Below are 18,711 nucleotides of genomic sequence, written 5' to 3'. Positions count from 1 at the left end.
TCCAATTTAAAAGAAATTTATATATTTTCCTAATTAATTTATCATCTGATGTTAACATTTGGTCAAACGTCTGTTCTTTATAAAAATCATACATTTTTTAATCCCTTTCATACCTAGATTGTATTTGCATTATGGGCCACCATTTCTAAGATTTTTCCAAATGCCATCTGTTTTTCCAAAAAGACTCAGGAACAGTAAATTAAGAACAAACTCTGGTTACTCACACTAGCTTCTAAGAGATGGAAAAAGCTAGGATCCCAGGTTTGGCCAAATAATTTCCTGGCTTGTTTGGCAGTTGCACTAGCAGGAAAGAGTAGCTCGGGCTGGGGAGGCTGTATACATTGCACAGTATGTTCAAGCGATAAGCTAGGATATTCCAAAATCCTTGTTGTTTTGTGTGAACAAAGTTGCACAGTCACTCCTGAGCTATCCGTGAACTAGCAAAGAGCTGCCTTGACTGCCTTGTTTGGGTGAAAGGCAGGATATAAATTAATCAAATAAATCAGACCAGTTATCTCCAGTTGTATTCATTCGCTACACAGTGCAGTACAGATTAGTAAGTACTGTATTTTTCGCTCCATAAGACACACCTTTCCATAAGACGCACCAATTTTTTAGGAGAAGAAAACAGGAAAATATAATCTGTTTTCTTCGCTCCATAAGACGCACAGACTTTCTACACCCCTGTTTTGTGGGGGAAAAGTGCGTCTTATGGTGCGAAAAATATGGTAGTTTGCAAGACCTCCAGCCATCCTTCAGCTTAGTCCTTCCAAGCAGAGAAGGAGTTCAAGGAGTTCCCTCTTGAGCGAATTCTAAGCAAGAGGTGAAAGGAGAGCAGCAAGCTTTTGTACCACCAACATCAGGGAGAGACCGGGCAGCCATTTCTCCCCGCTTGCACAAGAGGGCTTTTGCATTTAGAAGGTCAAAGGGCACTTTGGTACAAAGCAGGAGCTCAGGGGAGGCTGCTTGTGTAGAGTTAAAAGTTGCCACAGGGAAATGTGTGTTTAATCACTCGTGTGGTCCCTGGATGCAACATATGCAGGCAATTTTATGCAATAAACTCTTGGTAAGTAACAAATTAGATTAATTTGTGCAAGTACTTTCATATGACCATCATGTGGCCTTTAATTCCTAGTTGAGTGATCACTGGTTTGTTTTTTTTTTAATTATGGTATGCGTGGTGCAGCAGTAGCAGTGTTGAAACCATAGAAGGCTAGACACAGCTTGCAGAATGTACAGAATTACATTGGAGAAAAGGAACTTTAGACTATTGACATATACAGTAAGTCTAAATATTTGTAGACTGCACTAGTTAGACTTCGTGCGCATTGCGGGTATATTTTGTTTTATATATTCAATGAGTTGCAGCTTCTGAGAAATGATGTTGCAATAGTTTCTCAAATGCCACAGCTTATTGTGTATTTTCAGTAAGTCTCACTGAGTGAAGAGGAGCTGATTTCTGGGTAAATTTACACAGGATTTCTGGGTAAGTATGCAGAAGATTAGGTTGCTGTCTTGATTAAGACAATGGGGACCTTTCAAGCTTATGGAGAAAGAGTGAATGGTTTGTGCATTGTGGCTCAAGTGATTGTGCTGGTAAAAGATAAGACAGCTAAAAAGCTAGCAAAAATGGATATTTTAATAACTTGGTAACATAACTATAAAAGCTCAACCGTCTAATCTCATTGGCCTGGTTCAAACCACTGCGAGGCCATTGGTTTCATTTATCTGATTGAATCACATTCATATTCTGCCTTTCCTCTAAATCTTTGTTGTCCAACCTGGGGGTCATGAAGTCCAAAGGAGTCACTGAGCATTTTTCAGGGGGAGGGGTTGCATCATGGGTCACTTCATATGTGTTTTAGTCCTTGTTAAATAATTTATTCCTAGACATGTTGGACTGGTAGTTTAAAGCAGTGGTTCTTAACCTGGGCGATAATGCCCCCCAGGGGGCAATTTCATTTTTCAGGGGGGCGGTAGAACGAAAAGGGGCAGCGTGGGGGCGCTGGAGCAGAAGGGGGGCGGTAGGGGGCGCTGGAGCAAGCCAAACCTGTGAAGATGGCTGCAGCCTTTTTACAATGTGCATGAATATATATTTTCCTCCTATCTTAATTTAGTTTCAGAGTTTTCGTCTTGAAATTTTTAGTTCCTGCATTTTATGCCCTTTTTATATTTCTTTTTGAGTCTTAAAATTCGCTTGCAACTAAATCATTAAATGTTACTTTTTGGGGGCATTTCATTTTCTTGGAATTGAATTTTGTTTTCAGGGGTCATTGGATTTAAGTGTCTTAAATAAATAAACAAACAAATAAATAAATAAATAAGATATAATAAGAAATAAGAGGGGGGCGATGATAACTTCCTCAATGGCTCAAGGGGGCGTTTCTTTCAAAAAGGTTAAGAACCACTGGTTTAAAGTTAGTGTATATGTCTATGTGTGAGAAACAGGGCTTTGGGGAGGAGAAAGAAACCTCTGCTTTCTGAAGAGGGATGATTTAACTCCACTAAAATGCTTTTTTATACAAATGTGGGGGTGTTGCAAGTTACTTGGCTGTTATAAAAGGGGGTCACAACTCAAAGAAGATTGGGAACCACAGCTCTAAAATGTTCAGTCAGTGTAGATGGGATTAGCAAATTTTTCCATCTTCATAATAACACTGTGAAGGGGGATTGTGTTGTGTGAGGTACTAATTGCTCCCGTGTAGCTTCTGAAGCTCCTTCAACGTCTTGGGTGAGTGAAGATTTGAACCCAGGTTTCGCTAATGCGGCTCTCTTGTTGCTAACTCACCATACTGTCACTGCAATGTGCTTTAGTACGTATGCTGATAAGTACTAAAACAGGTACTTGACTGCATGAAGAACGTGACCTGCTGTGTATCTTTTGGCAAATCTGCAGGCAACAACGATTAAATAGCCTCCTAGAGGAGAAACTTTGTCTGTAGCCTCCTGCGAAACATCAGCATGCCTGATCCCTGATCCCTTTGTATTGCCGTCTTAAGCAATCCTGTCCCCTCTGTATCAAATATGTTCCTCAGCTTGAGGTTCAAATTGCAGCTTTATTGTTCAGGATGAAGGAGGTTTGTTTGTTTTAATTGTTTTCTGTTGGGAGAAAATCCAGGATATTAGATATGGGCCATAGAAACCCTTGTTTGTTCAGGTAGGGTCAGGCTTGCAAGATTTTAAAAATAGACATAGATTTCGCCTACAGTTCTGCGTGGAAGCACTTTTCCAAAGGTGCAGGAAATAGATGACATCCATAGCATTTTCTTTTTGCCTGGGAGCCAGTGTGGGATTATGACTAGAAAGTTAAATGTGGATCAGGGAGAACTGGACTGGGACCTTTAATGGGCAATCTGGAGCCAGCCTCTGCTTTCTCATCTTACCTATGTCACTGGGTTATAATGGGGGGGGGGCTTTGGGAGCACTGAGGACATCTAGTTGTGCAACCCACAGGTGCTTTCCTTTGAGGCCAGGCAAAGATTATGGAGAGTACCCAATGTGGTTTAGTGGATAAAGCAATGGACTAGGAGCCAGGAGATGTGGGTTTGATTCCGCCATACCCCCTCTCCCTGGTTCTCCTCCCTCACCTTTTTGCCACTCTTGCCTTCCACCTCCATGATTTGGGTGGGGTCCAGAGGCATCACGCAGCCTAGGTCCCCTTTCCCTTCCCTTCCCTGCCTTCGCCACACCCAGTTGGAGTGGGAGACTCAGGCAGAACAAAAGGCACCACTGCCGCCACGGCAATACCTTTTCAATCCTGCCACCATCTTGTGTCAGTGTTCTCAGCGTGCACTGTGCACTCTTCCCATTTAGGCCTTTTTGAGCTTGGCTAATGCTCCAGTCCAAAGAGCTGACATCAGTCCTCCAAAGGTGGGTGTGGATGAGCTGAAGGAAGCAAGCAACAGGTAGGAACGTAAAAAGAAAATCCACCCAAAGGGGTACAGACATAACTAAGAAATCCAGATTGCCTGCAATTCTGATTCAGATTAAAATTATCTATCTGTGGGCCAAGAAGGATACAGGAACTGTTCCTGGAGCAGGAACTGGCAAGCCACTCCAGTATCTTTGCCAAGAAAACTCCATGAACAAAAGGCTAAAATATATAATACAGTACTGGAAGATGAGCCCCTCAGGTCAGAAGGCGTCCAACATGCTACTGAGGAAGAGCGAAGGACAAGTACAGGTAGCTCCAGAGCTAATGAAGTGGCTGGGCCAAAGCCGAAAGGACGCTCAGCTGCGGACATGCCTGGAAGTGAAAGGAACGTCCGATGCTGCAAAGAAAAATACTGCACAGGGACCTGGAATGTAAGATTTATGAACCTTGGTAAGCTGGATGTGGTCAAACAGATCTACTTCTGCTTCACTGAGTATGCAACCTATATGTGGGACAGGAAGCAACAGTTAGAACTGGATATGGAACAACTGATTGGTTCAAAATTGGGAAAGGAGTACGACAAGGCTGTATATTGTCTCCCTGTTTATTTAATTTATATGCAGAATACATCATGCGAAAGGCAGGACTGGAGGAATCCTAAACTGGAATTAAGATTGGCAGAGGAAATATCAACAACCTCCGATATGCAGATGATACCACTCTGATGGCAGAGAGGAGGCATTAAAGAACCTCTTAATAAGGGTGAAAGAGGAGAGTGTGAAAGATGGTATGAAGCTCAACAGCCAAAAAATTAAGATCATGGTTACTGGTCCCATCACCTCCTGGCAAATAGAAGGGGAAGATATGAAGGCAGTGACAGATTTTACTTTCTTGGGCTCCATGATCACTGCAGATGGTGACAGCAGCCACAAAATTAAGACACCTGCTTCTTGGGAGGAAAGCGATGACAAACCTAGACAGCATCTTAAAAAGCAGAGACATCACCTTGCTGACAAAGGTTTGCATAGTCAAAGCTATGTTTTTTCCAGTAGTGATGTATGGAAGTGAGAGCTGGACCATAAAGAAGGCTGACTTCCAAAGAATTGATGCTTTTGAATTGTACTGCAAAGAGAACAAATCTATCCATTTGAAGGAAATCAACCCTGAGTGCTCACTGGAAGGACAGATCCTGAAGCTGAGGCTCCAGTACTTTGGCCATCTCATGAGAAGAGAAGACTCCCTGGAAAAGCCCCTGATGTTGGGAAAGTGTGAAGGTGTTGCGTCCACCCAGTGTCCTTTGTTTATTTGCCCTCTAAACACAAGTCCACTCTCTGGATGCGGTACCTCACTTCATGCTGCCACCAGGTATTAGTCCCTTAATACCAAATAGATCTTAGACACGTGCTGCCAATACAACCAATTTATTGGTAATATAGATGTTATGCCAATCACAGGAATAAATCACAGATGTTTAGGATTGTTCATTTGCTTTTACGTTGGTTTGTATGTGTATTTCTTCACTGTTACAGTATTCTCTATCTTTTTCTTCACTATGCATTTGAACTCTTTCCTATTATTTCTAGCCTTCCAACTTTCCAATCTGCCATCTTTCTCAAATCAATCTCCTAACTCTCAATTCCCTATCTCAAACCTCTTTTTTCCAACTCTCCTCCCTAATAAAATAACATTGTGTATGCCATATTTAAAATAATAAATATATTTTTGAAATTGCAACTAAAAATAACTGTAATGATTTATCAGAAAACACTTCATGACCCCCAGGTTCGCAACCCATATATTAGGGTTAATTCCAGAGTGGTATCATCTGCATATTGGAGGTTGTTGATATTTCTTCCAGCAATCTTAATTCCGGCTTCAGATTCCTTCAGTCCAGCCTTCCGCTGGAGAATATACAGCCTTGTCGTACTCCTTTCCCAATTTGGAACCAATCAGTTGTTCCATATCCAGTTCTAACTGTTGCTTCCTGTCCCACGTATAGGTTTCTCAAGAGATAGACAAGGTGGTCAGGCACTCCCATTTCTTTAAGGACTTGCCATAGTTTGTTGTGGTCCACACAGTCAAAGGCTTTTGCATAGTCAATGAAGCAGAAGTAGATATTTTTCTGGAACTCTCTGGCTTTCTCCATAATCCAGTGCATGTTAGCAATTTGGTCTCTAGTTCCTCTGCCCCTTCGGAATCCAGCTTGTACTTCTGGGAGTTCTCGGTCCACATACCGCTGAAGCCTACCTTGTAGGATTTATAGCATAACCTTGCTGGCGTGTGAAATGAGTGCAATTGTACAGTAGTTGAAGCATTCTTTGGCACTGCCCTTCTTTGGGGTTGGGATGTAGACTGATCTTTTCCAGTCCTCTGGCCACTGTTGAGTTTTCCAAACTTGCTGGCATATTGAATGTAGCACCTTAACAGCGTCATCTTTTAAGATTTTAAATAGTTCAACTGGAATGTCATCACCTCCAGTGGCCTTGTTGTTAGCCAGGCTTTCTAAGGCCCACTTGACTTCACTCTCCAGGATGTCTGGCTCAAGGTCAGCAACTACATTGTCTGGGTTGTCCGGGATATCCAAATCTTTCTGATATAATTCCTCTGTTTGTTCTTGCCACCTCTTCTTGATGTCTTCTGCTTCTGTTAGGTCCCTCCCATTTTTGTCCTTTATCATGTTCATCTTTGCCCAAAATGTTCCTGTAATGTCTCCAAAGTTCCTGAACAGATCTCTGGTTTTTCCTTTTCTGTTATTTTCCTCTATTTCTTTGCATTGTTCATTTAAGAAGGCCCTCTTGTCTCTCCTTGCTATTCTTTGGAAGTCTGCATTCAATTTTCTGTAGCTTTCCCTATCTCCCTTGCATTTTGTTTCCCTTCTTCTCCTCTGCTATTTCTAAGGCCTCGCTGGACAGCCACTTTGCTTTCTTGCATTTCCTTTTCTTTGGGATGGTTTTGTTGCTGCCTCCTGTACAATGTTACGAGCCTCTATCCAAAGTTCTTCAGGTACTCTGTCCACCAAATCAAGTTCCTTAAATCTTTTCTTTACTTCCACTGTGTATTCATAAGGGATTTGGTTTAGATTCTATCTGAATAGCCCAATGGTTTTTCCTACTTTCTTCAGTTTAAGCTTGAATTTTGTTATGAGAAGCTGATGATCAGAACCACAATCAGCTCCAGGTCTTGTTTATTGCTGACTGTATAGAGCTTCTCCATCTTTGGCTGCAGAGAATATAATCAATCTGATTTCGGTATTGCCCATCTGGTGATTTCCATGTATAGAGTCACCTCTTGTGTTGTTGGAAAAGAGTGTTTGTGATGACCAGCTTGTTCTCTTGACAAAACTCTATTAGCCTTTGCCCTGCTTCGTTTTGAACTCCAAGGCCAAGCTTCCCTGTTGTTCCTTTTATCTCTTGGCTCCCTACTTTAGCATTCCAGTCCCCTAGAATGAGAAGAACATCTTTCTTTGGTGTCAGTTCTAGAAGGTGTTGTAAATCTTCATAAAATTGTTCAATTTCAGTCTCCTCAGCAATGGTGTTTGGTGCATAAACTTTGATTATTGTGATGTTGAAAGGTCTGCCTTGGATTCGTATTGACATCATTCTATCATTTTTGAGATTGTATCCCATTACAGCTTTTCCCACTCGTTTGTTGACTATGAAGGCTACTCCATTCCTTCTATGGGATTCTTGCCCACAATAGTAGATATGATAATCATCTGAGCTGAATTCACCCATTCCTGTCCATTTTAGTTCACTGATGCCCAGGATGTCGATGTTTATTCTTGCCATCTCCTGTTTGACCACCTCCAGCTTCCCAAAGTTCATAGATCTTACATTCCAGGTTCCTATGCAGTATTTTTCTTTGCAGCATCAGACTTTCCTTTCACTTCCAGGCACATCCACAGCTGAGCGTCCTTTCGGCTTTGGCCCAGCCACTTCATTAGCTCTGGAGCTACTTGTACTTGTCCTCCTCTCTTCCTCAGTAGCATGTTGGACACCTTTCGACCTGAGGGGCCCATCTTCCAGCGTCATATCTTTTAGCCTTTTGTTTCTAATCATGGGGCGTTCTTGGCAAAAATACTGGAGTGGCATTGCCATTTTCTACTCCAGGTGGATTGTGTTTAGTCGGAACTCTACACTTGATTATCTAAGAGAAGCTATGGGCTATGCCATGCAGGGACACCCAAGACGGACAGGATATAGTGTAGAGTTCCGACATCACCTTGCCAACAAAGTCCGCCTAGTCAAAGCTATGATTTTTCCTGTCATGATGTATGGAAGTGAGAGCTGGACCATAAAGAAAGCAGACCGCCAAAGAATTGATGCCTTTGAATTGTGGTGCTGGAGGAGGCTCTTGAGAGTCCCCTGGACTGCAAGGAGAACAAACCTATCAATTCTAAAGGAAATCAACTCTGAGTGCTCACTGGAAGGGCAGATTCTGAAGCTGAGGCTCCAGTACTTTGGCCATCTCATGAGAAGAGAAGACTCCCTGGAAAAAATCCTGATGTTGGGAAAGTGTGAAGGCAAGAGGAGAAGGGGACGACAGGGGATGAGATGGCTGGACAGTGTCTGCGAAGCAACCAACATTAAATTGACACTACAGGAGGCAGTGGAAGATAGGAGGGCCTGCCGTGTTCTGGTCCATGGGGACATGAAGAGTCGGATACGACTAAACGACAATGACAGTTGTTAAGGAACTTTTATGAAATGGGGATCACATGCCCCCTTTTTGTATGAAAGAGGGAGAATCATCACAGAAGAGGTGCTTTTCCCTCCCTCAGAGCAGAATGTTATAATTCAATATATGGGAGAAGAAACCCTGTTAAGGCGATGATGAGCTAGCAGACATACTCAAAAACAGGTTTGAAAATGTGATCCTTTCAATAATGTACTTTTGCCTCAATAATGGATGCTTCACTTAATCTTTTTGGATTTCCGAGGAGGTTTAGGAGCTTGTTCTTAGTACATGGCTTGTTCCATCAAATAGGAAAATCACAGAGTGCACTGCACCCTCCTCATGTTTAAGCAATGTGTGTCTGCAAATAAATAGATTTCCTGTGTTTTGAACATGCAGGTGAGTGAAGGAGGATGAAAGCTTGGCTGATGGAGTTAATTATACACTTGAGTTGCCTCATATAGGCCATATTTGACAAGCTTGTGAAAGGCAGCCTTGACTGAGGACACTGGGGAGCCGTGTGCAAAGATTAATAATATTGAATGCACTTTCTCATGTAGTACGTGGCTGACAATTGGTGGGAAATACTTAGACCTGTTTGTAAATGTAGACAGCCCAGGACTGCCTTCTGCTATGCAAGGAGACAGGGAGGAGTTTAATCTTCTTAGCCACACACTGGGCTGGTGCAGAAGCAGTGAGAAGTAGTTTTGGCAGTATCAGATAGCACTTTTTCCTTCGGGTTTGCTGTGTCCTAAACTTCATAAGAGGATGGGAAAGAAAAAAGCAAGGTCACCTCTTGCGACACTAAGCCACAGAAACCTTACTCTGGTGCATTTCTGTAAAGAGCAGCCTTCTAAGAACCCGCTTGGGTGGGAAGGTGGTGGTGAATACAAGCAGGCAGGAAGTCTCTTGAAAACGAGTGGTCTGCCTCGGATAGAGGAGGAGGCTTCCTGCACCGTCTTGCCAGGAGTGCTAAAGAACAGTGACAGACAGGTCAGTTCCAGTGGGGTGGAGGAATATAATGTTAATGTGATGGCTACGCTCAGTTCCTTGCTTGGTGGATGGATTGTGTTGAATTTCAGCGTCCTCTTACTTGGAGGTGAGCCCTATTAAAGGCAGTGGAAATTACCCTAAAGGAAGAATGTCAAGAATTGCACCGCTAATGGAGCTCTTGAGATAACTTCATAAGTAAAGAATACAGAAATTTCTTTTGAGTAGTAAATATAGAATAAATTATTAAAATAAATTCATATGAGGTTCCTTCACCTATGAAGATCTAAAACTTTGTAATTGCATCATTATGACCTACCAGCTTCTCTCTCTCTCTCTCTCTCTCTCTCTCTCTCTGTCTTCTGGAAAACAATTTCCACCGCTCCCTAAGAAAATTAACTAGAAGAAGTAAATGACTTGTCTCAGTTTACACTTTAAGAATGGCTTGCTCTGATAGCTACTGCTGGCCATCAATCTAGGGGCACTCAGAGAGTAGGAAATAATAGCAATTGCTTGGGAAAGGAAGCAATCGTTATATACAAGATTCTTATTGGAAACAGATGCTAGCAATAAATCTTGGCAACACATCAGGCTGCATCAGTTGAGCATTTGCTCCTCTTTTATAGATTTGCATATCAGGCAAAGAATCAGCAATTTACAGTGGTACCTCGCTAGACGATTACCCCGCAAAATGACAAATCCACATGACGATGAGTTTTTACAATCACTATAGCGCTTCGCAAAACAATGTTTTCTATGGGAGAATTTCGCTGGACGATGATTTGGTCCATGATTTGCAAGACCGTATTTTTTCAGCACCCTTTTTCGCAAGAAGACAGTTTTGACAGCTCGCTCCGCGCTCGCAAAATGGGTGTTTTTGGGACTGATGCTTCTCAAGACAGCGATTTTAACAGCTGATCGGCAGTTCGCAAAGCAGCTTCCCTATGGGTGATCTTCGCAAAACGACGATGATTTGTCCCCTTTGGAACACATTAAACGGGTTTCAATGCATTCCAATGGGGAAATGCTTTTCACTAGATGATGTTTTCACAAGACAACGATTCAATGGAACGGATTAACATCATCTAGCAGGGCACCACTGTATTGATCTGGGTTAGTTATGGTAGTGGACTCTCTTTTATACATAATATTAAACACTGGTATTTTCTCTACTGACTATATTTAAAAAAATTGTTTGGCAGAACAGTTTCAGTTAATTAACAGTAATAAATACCTCTGTGCCATTTCTGAGGGAAAAAAGGCCTGGAGATTTTGTTACATCATAAATATATACTTTCATTGGTTATATAGCTGGTGATATTACTGTATTGCCAGTCCATATTAAGTCTTCCATTTAAATGCATATGAGATGAAGCCTCACATGCTAACTAACTGTACTATGATTGTGAAAATTTAGCTTTGGAATCTGCTGTTCCCCAAGCTGTGCAAAGTAAAATATGTACCCGAAACATGATTTACAAAATATGGTGTGCAAACATACTCTGTATTTTTTTCTGAATCAGATCTGCTTAATAAGGAGTCTATTAAATTAATTTTGAGCCTTTCCAGAAATCAAATCTATACAAATCTGTGTGTCATCATAACTCAGTCTGCCATCCCTGTAGAAAAGTAATGCTCCATATCCAGAGGTGGAGCAAAAGCTATGAATAGATAAGACAACAATTTTAGGAACAGTTTCTGGAAGGTCAGCACTGTAAGTTTGTTGAAGCAAAGTCAACAAAGACTCTTCCGGCACCTTAAAGAGCAAAAAAGTTTAGTTGACATAAGGTTTTGCAAACTAAAGACCTCTTTGGAATCTGCCTCTGAAGGAGCAGGCTGCAGTTCACAAAAACTCATGCCAAGCTGTCTTTAAGGTGCCACCACAAGGTTCTAGAATGTTCTAACAAGAACCAGAATTGTGAGGAAACAATGCCTATGTTTTGTCTCCATACTGAACTGGCTAGAATCCAGGGTCATCTGGTTCTCCCATGTTCTCCCGTGTAGACAGGACTATTAACGATATTCACGAATGGGGTTTTTCTGGTTTCTGTTGTCTTCTCTAAGGCAGAAGGAAAGGTACTTGCCTGTCCATTATGGGGCAAATGAACCGGTTGCCTCTCTATTACTACTGCTTCATATAAATTTGGTATAAGGACTTTATTTATTTATTTATTTAATTTATATCGCGCCCATGTAGACCGAAGTCTACTCTGGGCAGCTAACAACAAATTCATAAAACAATAACAGTATAAAACAAAACAACAACATTAATATGATTCAATATGGCAAAAATAAATTAAAATAATGACAGGAGAGAAGCCCTGCCTAAAGAGCCAGGTCTGAAGCTTGCTCTTAAAAATACCCAGCAAGGGAGCCAGACAAATTTCTGGGGGGAGATTATTCTAGAGCCTAGGGCCACTGGTGAGAAGGCCCGCTTTCTTGTTCTTTCTCTTCGGGCCTCCCTTGGCATCAGGCCCCTCAGCCGCCCCTCCTGGCTACAGCAAGTGATGCAGGTAGATCTAGGTGGGAGAAGGCGTTCCACCAGATATTGAGGTCCTAAACCGTTTAGGGCTTTATATGTCATCATTAACACTTTGAAATCAATGCAGAAATGAATAGGCAGCCAATACAGGGCAGCCAGAGTGTGGGAGATATGTCGATATTTTCTCATCCCGGTGAGAAGTCTGGCTGCCGCGTTCTGCACAACTTGAAGTTTCCGCATCAGTCTCAAAGATAGCCCCACTACAAGTGCATGGACCATCATCAAGATAGGGACGCAGCTGGGCAATCCACCAAAGAAGGAAATAGGTGGTGTGGACCACTGACGCTACCTGGTTTCCATGGTAAGAGTCAGATCCAGATGGACCCCCAAGCTGCCAACCTCAGTCTTCGTGGTGAGACTCACTCTCCCAAAAGTGAGGGAGTTTCCCAAACCACCAATGGCGGGGCCACCCACCCTCATGACCTCCGTCTTGTCTGGGTTCAGCCTCAGTCCATCTGCATCCATTGTAATGCAGCCTCCAGGCAGCACTGAAGGAACAAAACAGCATCCGCTGTTGTTGGGGAAAATGAGATGTAGAGCTGCGTGTCATCAGCATACTGATGTCACAAAGCCCCACACCCCCTGATGACTCCGCCCAGCGGCTTCATATACATATTAAACAGCATTGGGGAGATAATTGATCCCCGTGGAACCCCACAATTGAGACTCCACAGGACCAAAACACTCTCCCCAAGCTGTACTCTCTGAGGACGGTCCTCCAAAAAGGATCAGAGCCAGACAAGCGCCAGAGCACCAATTCCTGGCTCAGAGAGCCTCCCCAGGAGGATACTGTGGTTGACCGAAGGAAGCAGAGATATTGAGGAGGACCAACAGAGACGTTTTGCCCTATCAGCCTCCCCAGCAGGTCATTAAACAGGGCAACCAGTGCTGTTTCCGTACCATGGTATGGCCTGAAGCCCGACTGAAATTGATCCAGGGCGTATTTCAGTTTGTTAAACAGTATCCCTATTGTGGCGTTCACCCTTTGTGGCACCTGTGTGTTTTGCCCTCACAAAGTCTCACGTCGGGTTTTCCTCTCGCTTACCTCAATCCACAATATAAATTACATTTGTCAGATTGTGAGACACGAGGCGACAGGGTAGACTCTCTCGCCGGAGTGTCGTCCTACCTCAAAAAGGAGCAAGAGGCGCAGACAGACCCACCTACCCCACCCGTCGAGACTATACAGTGGGGGGTTGATACTCGTGAATTAGAGCGAGAACTGTCAAAGATGACAGTAGCCACTCAGACTGGGGGTGAGTTGGCGGGAAGAGAAGAAAGGGGGAAGTCCATCGTAGAGGCAGGAATGGGAGATATAAAAGAGGAGGTGGATGTAATACCGGGGGGTGGGAAATGATATGGGTAGAGGACCCGTGGACTGGAAAATGGGAGAAGGTACGGGTCCCTAGGGAAGAGGCTGATTACCGACGGAGAAGGGAGCTGCCTCAGCGTCCCTCATACTGGGGTGAGTCAGAAGCCAGAGAGTGGCGCAGAAGACTCTGGGAAGAAAGAGAGGTAGTAGAAAGGGAGGAAAGGGAGCGTTGGTTATGGCGTCTGGAGGAAGCCCAGAGGAGGGGATTCCTGATAGACTGTGCCCCCCCCTTCAAGGAGAAGAAGAGATGAGTCAGAGGGGCAAGATGAAGAGACCACCCCGTTATTGAACCCTAAGACTAAAGCTGTGGAGATGGAAAGCAGCAACCTGTTTGTGAAGGGACCTTGGAATGACTTGAACTGTAACCCCTTTAATAAAGATGTTTGGATGCCCTCGTGGGTCCCGTTGGCGACGAGAAACCATGCAGAAGTTGAGTTTGAGCATACAGACTTGCTGTTACATGTTCCAATAAAACAGTTTTGATTTTCCAAAGAGAGTGTCCCCGGTGTCTCTTTTGAAACCGGAGGAGGTAAAGTTTGAACCCTCACACAGATCACTTGTCTTGGGAATACAAACAGAACTTATTTATTGAAGTGAAGCAGATTTAATAATAACAGAAGTTCTTCAGATAAACATTGTACACAAGCAAATCATTAACAGTTTTCTCAGTACGTACTTTTCTCTTGCAAAATCATTACCACCTTCTCTACCTATTTTCTTAACCAGTCTTATCACTCTGTATCTGTTCTCTCTCTCTCTGACTAACCAGCCCTTATCTCTATCTGGATCTCATCCCAATCTCAATCTCTATCTGACTCCTCCTTCTCCCGCCAAACCTTCATATAGCTGCTGACTCCGCCTCGCCAATCCTCTCATAGGTTCATGCAAATTAGCTCATGACTATGAATGGCATGAGTGCCGTGCGGCGATCGTCACACCTATCTTTCCCAAATTTGCATTGTTTACTATGCCTGATTTAGCACTTGGCATGAAATTTCATACATCTACAGATTTGAATTCTGTAATTTAAATTCTGTAATATAAATCTTATCGCCAATAAAGAGTATTTACTTAGATGTGAGTTCTACCATTTCAGTAAGTTCAGTGAAACTGAATCCTAGTGAGGGTGCTTTGGACTATAACCTTGAAAAATCAAACTTTTAAATGTTTAACTTTATAAGCATCAGTTTCAGACCTGATGGAGCTCAGCATCCAGCAGCCAATACTGAGTCATCATGACTGCCATTTGTTTATCCCACAACTAACTTGGGATAAAACGTGACAGAGGCATTCAGAATGCTTACAGAAACGGGTTGCCAACACAGATCTCATTAGAGTATATTCAACGGCAACTCCCATCATCCTTACTCATAAACTATGTTGGCTAGGGTTGATGAGAATTGTAGTCCAGCCACAGTCCATTTCCCTCTTCTGTTTCAGAATTGATATAAGAATTTAAAAGTCTGGGAAACAATTCCATGTTGAAAAAAAATGTTGGAGATATATTTAACGTTACAATATGATTACTGTTTGGATGGTAGTATTGCTGCTGCTGCTAAATTCTGTAGAAATTTGGCAGCTTTGTCTTGCAGCTTGACAGGAACTGCACAAGCATGGCATAGAAAAACTAAACTGGAAAGACTGGGGATGGGAAAGGACATTTAGAACTCAATGTAGGCGCTTGTCAAAAGATTTTTCACAATTTTTCATGATCGCTTGGATGCCCTGAACTTGTTGGTCTCCTAAGACAACAAACCTTCCTGTAACAGGATAATTCATACCTTTCAGTAAATGATCTTTTTGCAAACATGCACCCATTCTGTTTGAACTGTTTCCTAAATTCTCATCTGTTTTATAGGCATCTGGCAATGATTCAAGTAAAAGACAAAGAGCAAATGTGAAAGGAGGAAGAATATAGGATTTATTGTCTCATGCTCTTCCCCAAACTCACAAGAGGCCATTCTTCCTGGTGATGGAGCTCATGGTCTACCCTCTTGTACACAGTGTGTTTCTGTGTGTACACTGCTGAAACCTATCCAGTTGGCCTATAGCTGTACTGGAACAATCCAGCTGCCAATGAGCAAACACTCTTTATTTACTAAGAAGGTTCAGTTCCCTGAAGATCAATGTTTAGCCCCATGAAAGTCATTATTTTATCCACCCCTAAAGTCATTTCTCAGCAGCCTAACACAGCTTAGCAGAATAATCAGATGCAATCCCAGTTTGGTGCATCAGCTACCCTTCTACTTGCTGTGTGCAATACTAGCTGTGTGCAATACTGGAACAACAACAAACGTAAAATATGATATATTTGCTTCTTCTTCTTTTCTCTGTATATTCCAGGCGGTATCTGGGCATGCTTCGCCTGCCTCCCTATCAGCATCAACAATGAAGCACAGGCTTGCCTTTGACAATGTTAGCTTTGTGGATGACGTGGAGCCTTCACCCTCTCTCCCTTCTCCAGTGAACACCGTTACTCTCCATATCATGGGTATCACTGGCCAGGAGTCTGTCCAATCTATTGAGGGCTACATTTCCAAGGTAAAAGGAATTGTGAGTGCTAAGGTGTCTCTGGAGGGAAGTAAGGCCGTGATACAATATTTGGAAGCAGAAATAAGTCCCCATCAGATCTGCCAGGAAATAAAAGACTTGGGGCTTGATGCCACTGCAGGAGATACAAAGCAGTCTTCAGCGCCTGGCATAGGAGAAGCTTTCATTAAAATGAAAATAGAAGGCATGACCTGTCAGTCTTGTGTCAACACGATTGAAGAAAAGATTGGGAAACTGCATGGTGTAAAGAAAATCAAAGTCTCCCTCACCAACCAAGAAGCCGCCATTACTTATCATCCTGTTAGAATTAAACCTGAAGAATTAAAGAATAATATAGATGGCCTGGGCTATGAAAGTGCTATCAAGGACAAGCAAGCCCCCTTGAATCTTGGGTTGATCGACACGGAACGATTGTGGCAGGTAAACGGAAGAACCCCTGACGGGCTTGATGGTGACAGAGATATGATGGGAAATAGCGCAACGGATGTTGTGGTGCTGGGTGTGGAAGGGATGCACTGCAAATCCTGCGTCAATCTCATTGAAGGTTCAGTCTCAGACATGCCTGGGGTACGATGTATCAAAGTGTCCTTGGAACAGAAAAATGCCGTTATACAGTTTGACAAAAAACTGACTACTCCATCCTTCTTGCAGCAAGCTATTCAAGCCCTTCCTCCGGGCAACTTTAAAGTATCCTTGTCTGCTGACGTTGGGAGCCATAATGGACCAACTGTCTCAAACACAACATTCTGTTTGCCTTGTCACTCTAGCAGCTCTCCCCAAGTAGAAACACAGAGCGAGTCCAGCACAACCGTAATTAAGGTGGATGGAATGACCTGCAATTCCTGCGTGAAATCCATTGAAAGTGCCATGTCCCAAAAGAAAGGGGTGGTGCATATCTCTGTGTCTTTAACAGAAGGGACGGCAACTATATCTTACAGTTCAGTTGTAACCACACCTGAGGATCTGCGAGCTGCTATAGAAGACATGGGATTTGATGCTTCTGTCCTAATAGGTATTACAAACCAATCTTATCAAAGAGTCCTGTGGTTGGGAAGGATCTGGTTCATCTTCAGATCCTAACAATGGAACATCAAACTTGTTCCTGACAGTGGGACAACAAACACCTAGAGTTTGGAAGCAGCTTGTTATAATAATGTGTTTTTTGTAATTAATTGCTTTTTGAAATAACAAAGCCATGCTAGTTGTGATGCTGTTAAGAGATAACTTTCAATTTGTGGTAAGAGTCCTTTTACAGATAAAGGACATATGTGGCATAACTAACACATATTAGGGGATTTTCAGAAGTACAGTGGTGCCTCGCATAACGAGCACACCGTTTGATGATGAATCCGCATAGCAGTGCGGATTTTGCGATCGCTAATGCGATCGCATACCGATGTTTTATCGCATTGCGATGGGGGAACAGCTATTCGCTGTTCCAAAATGGCTGCCGGAAAACCCAAAATGGCCGCCGGAACATGGGGAAACATCGCAGAACGGTGAGTTTTGGGCCCATTTGGAACGCATTAAATGTTCCAGTGGGCTTTTCCGTTCCGTTTAGTGATGTTTCCCCATAACGAAGCGGGGCACCACTGTATTCTGACAGCTTTAAGACCAAAAAAAAAAAAAAAAGATTTTTGTGTGAGCTGTCATGGATCACAATCTCTTCTTTCAAACATATTGCTACTTCTGTTCATCCTGCTAGACTTGTAAGATAATAAGGGATAGCTTTCTTTCCTTTTTGTGGTAAAACTGCATTTTAATTAATTTCATAAGTACATGATTTGTGTGGCCTTGAGTGTGTCTTCTATCATAAGCCAGCTACTTTTGTTGTCCTAGTTTCTTAAAAAGGAATTTAAAATAAAACTTTTAAAAGTTAGCTTTGAATAACGAGAAGATAAAGAGTTACATTTTCAGAATTTAGAACATGTCTCCTGCTGTTGCTGCCGCCACTGCCCAGGACGCCGTGATCCCCAGGTACCGCCCTCAGAGGCAGTGGCACTGGGAGGAAAGCCGGGGGGGGCTGCCTCTGAGCACAAACCCACCTCCCAGCTGATGAGGGCGATCAACTGGGGGGCGGGCGCATGCTCAGAGGCAGCAACCTGGCTTCCTTGCCAGGAGCTGCATGGCTGCCTCTGCATATGCGCACGCCAGCCAGCGCGTTACCAGGAAAGACCCAGCACTGGGCTTTCCTGGCAACCAGCTGGTCAGTGGGCCCATATACAGAGGCTGTAATCCGGCACCTTCTCTGCTGCTAACATTGCCTCTCTGGGCCATGTGGGCAGACTAAGGTGATAATGGCAGTTGTGGTGATAGCAGTGGTACGTAGACTAGGCAACAGCAGTGGGGCAGGGGCAAAGATGGGCCCAAATTACTATGGACTGTGAACCACCCAGAATATGAATGTGTTCATTTAGCCACAAACCATCATGAGCAGTCATTTTTCAGGTTCATGTCTATTTCTACTGGTTAACATCCAGAAGAAGAATATATTGGGCCAAGCCGAGATGTAAGTTCTACCGGTGTGACTAAAGTATAGCACACTGGGTACAATGTGTACGCCATTAATATAGTTGCAGACACTCTTTCCTCTAAACTGTACGGCAGCATGGCTACACAGCGCTGAATTGGGACTGTGCAGCCGAGCCAGAGATGCTGCTCATTGGCTTCCACTCGCAGTCTTTGCTGTGCCCTCAAAGTGGCTCAGAG

General features: G+C 43.2%; 1 protein-coding gene across 3 annotated transcripts in view; it reads left to right on the top strand.

Annotated features, from left to right (window-relative positions):
- Positions 1 to 18,711, top strand: part of ATP7B (ATPase copper transporting beta) — a 61,273-nt gene that overhangs the window by 6,387 nt on the left and 36,175 nt on the right. For 2 of the 3 annotated variants that reach the window (XM_073002322.2, XM_073002320.2), the window contains exon 2: positions 15,796 to 17,014. In XM_073002322.2, coding sequence (XP_072858423.2) covers positions 15,841 to 17,014 — 1,174 coding nt within the window. In that variant the 5' untranslated portion in view covers positions 15,796 to 15,840. Of the gene's footprint in view, positions 1 to 5,555; positions 9,542 to 15,795; positions 17,015 to 18,711 lie in introns of those variants that run through there. The other variant, XM_020788066.3, reaches the window with a different exon arrangement.

This window comes from Pogona vitticeps, chromosome 1 (genome assembly GCF_051106095.1).
Source record: "Pogona vitticeps strain Pit_001003342236 chromosome 1, PviZW2.1, whole genome shotgun sequence".
NCBI lineage: Eukaryota > Metazoa > Chordata > Lepidosauria > Squamata > Agamidae > Pogona > Pogona vitticeps.
This window is presented reverse-complemented; position numbering and strand designations above follow the sequence as displayed.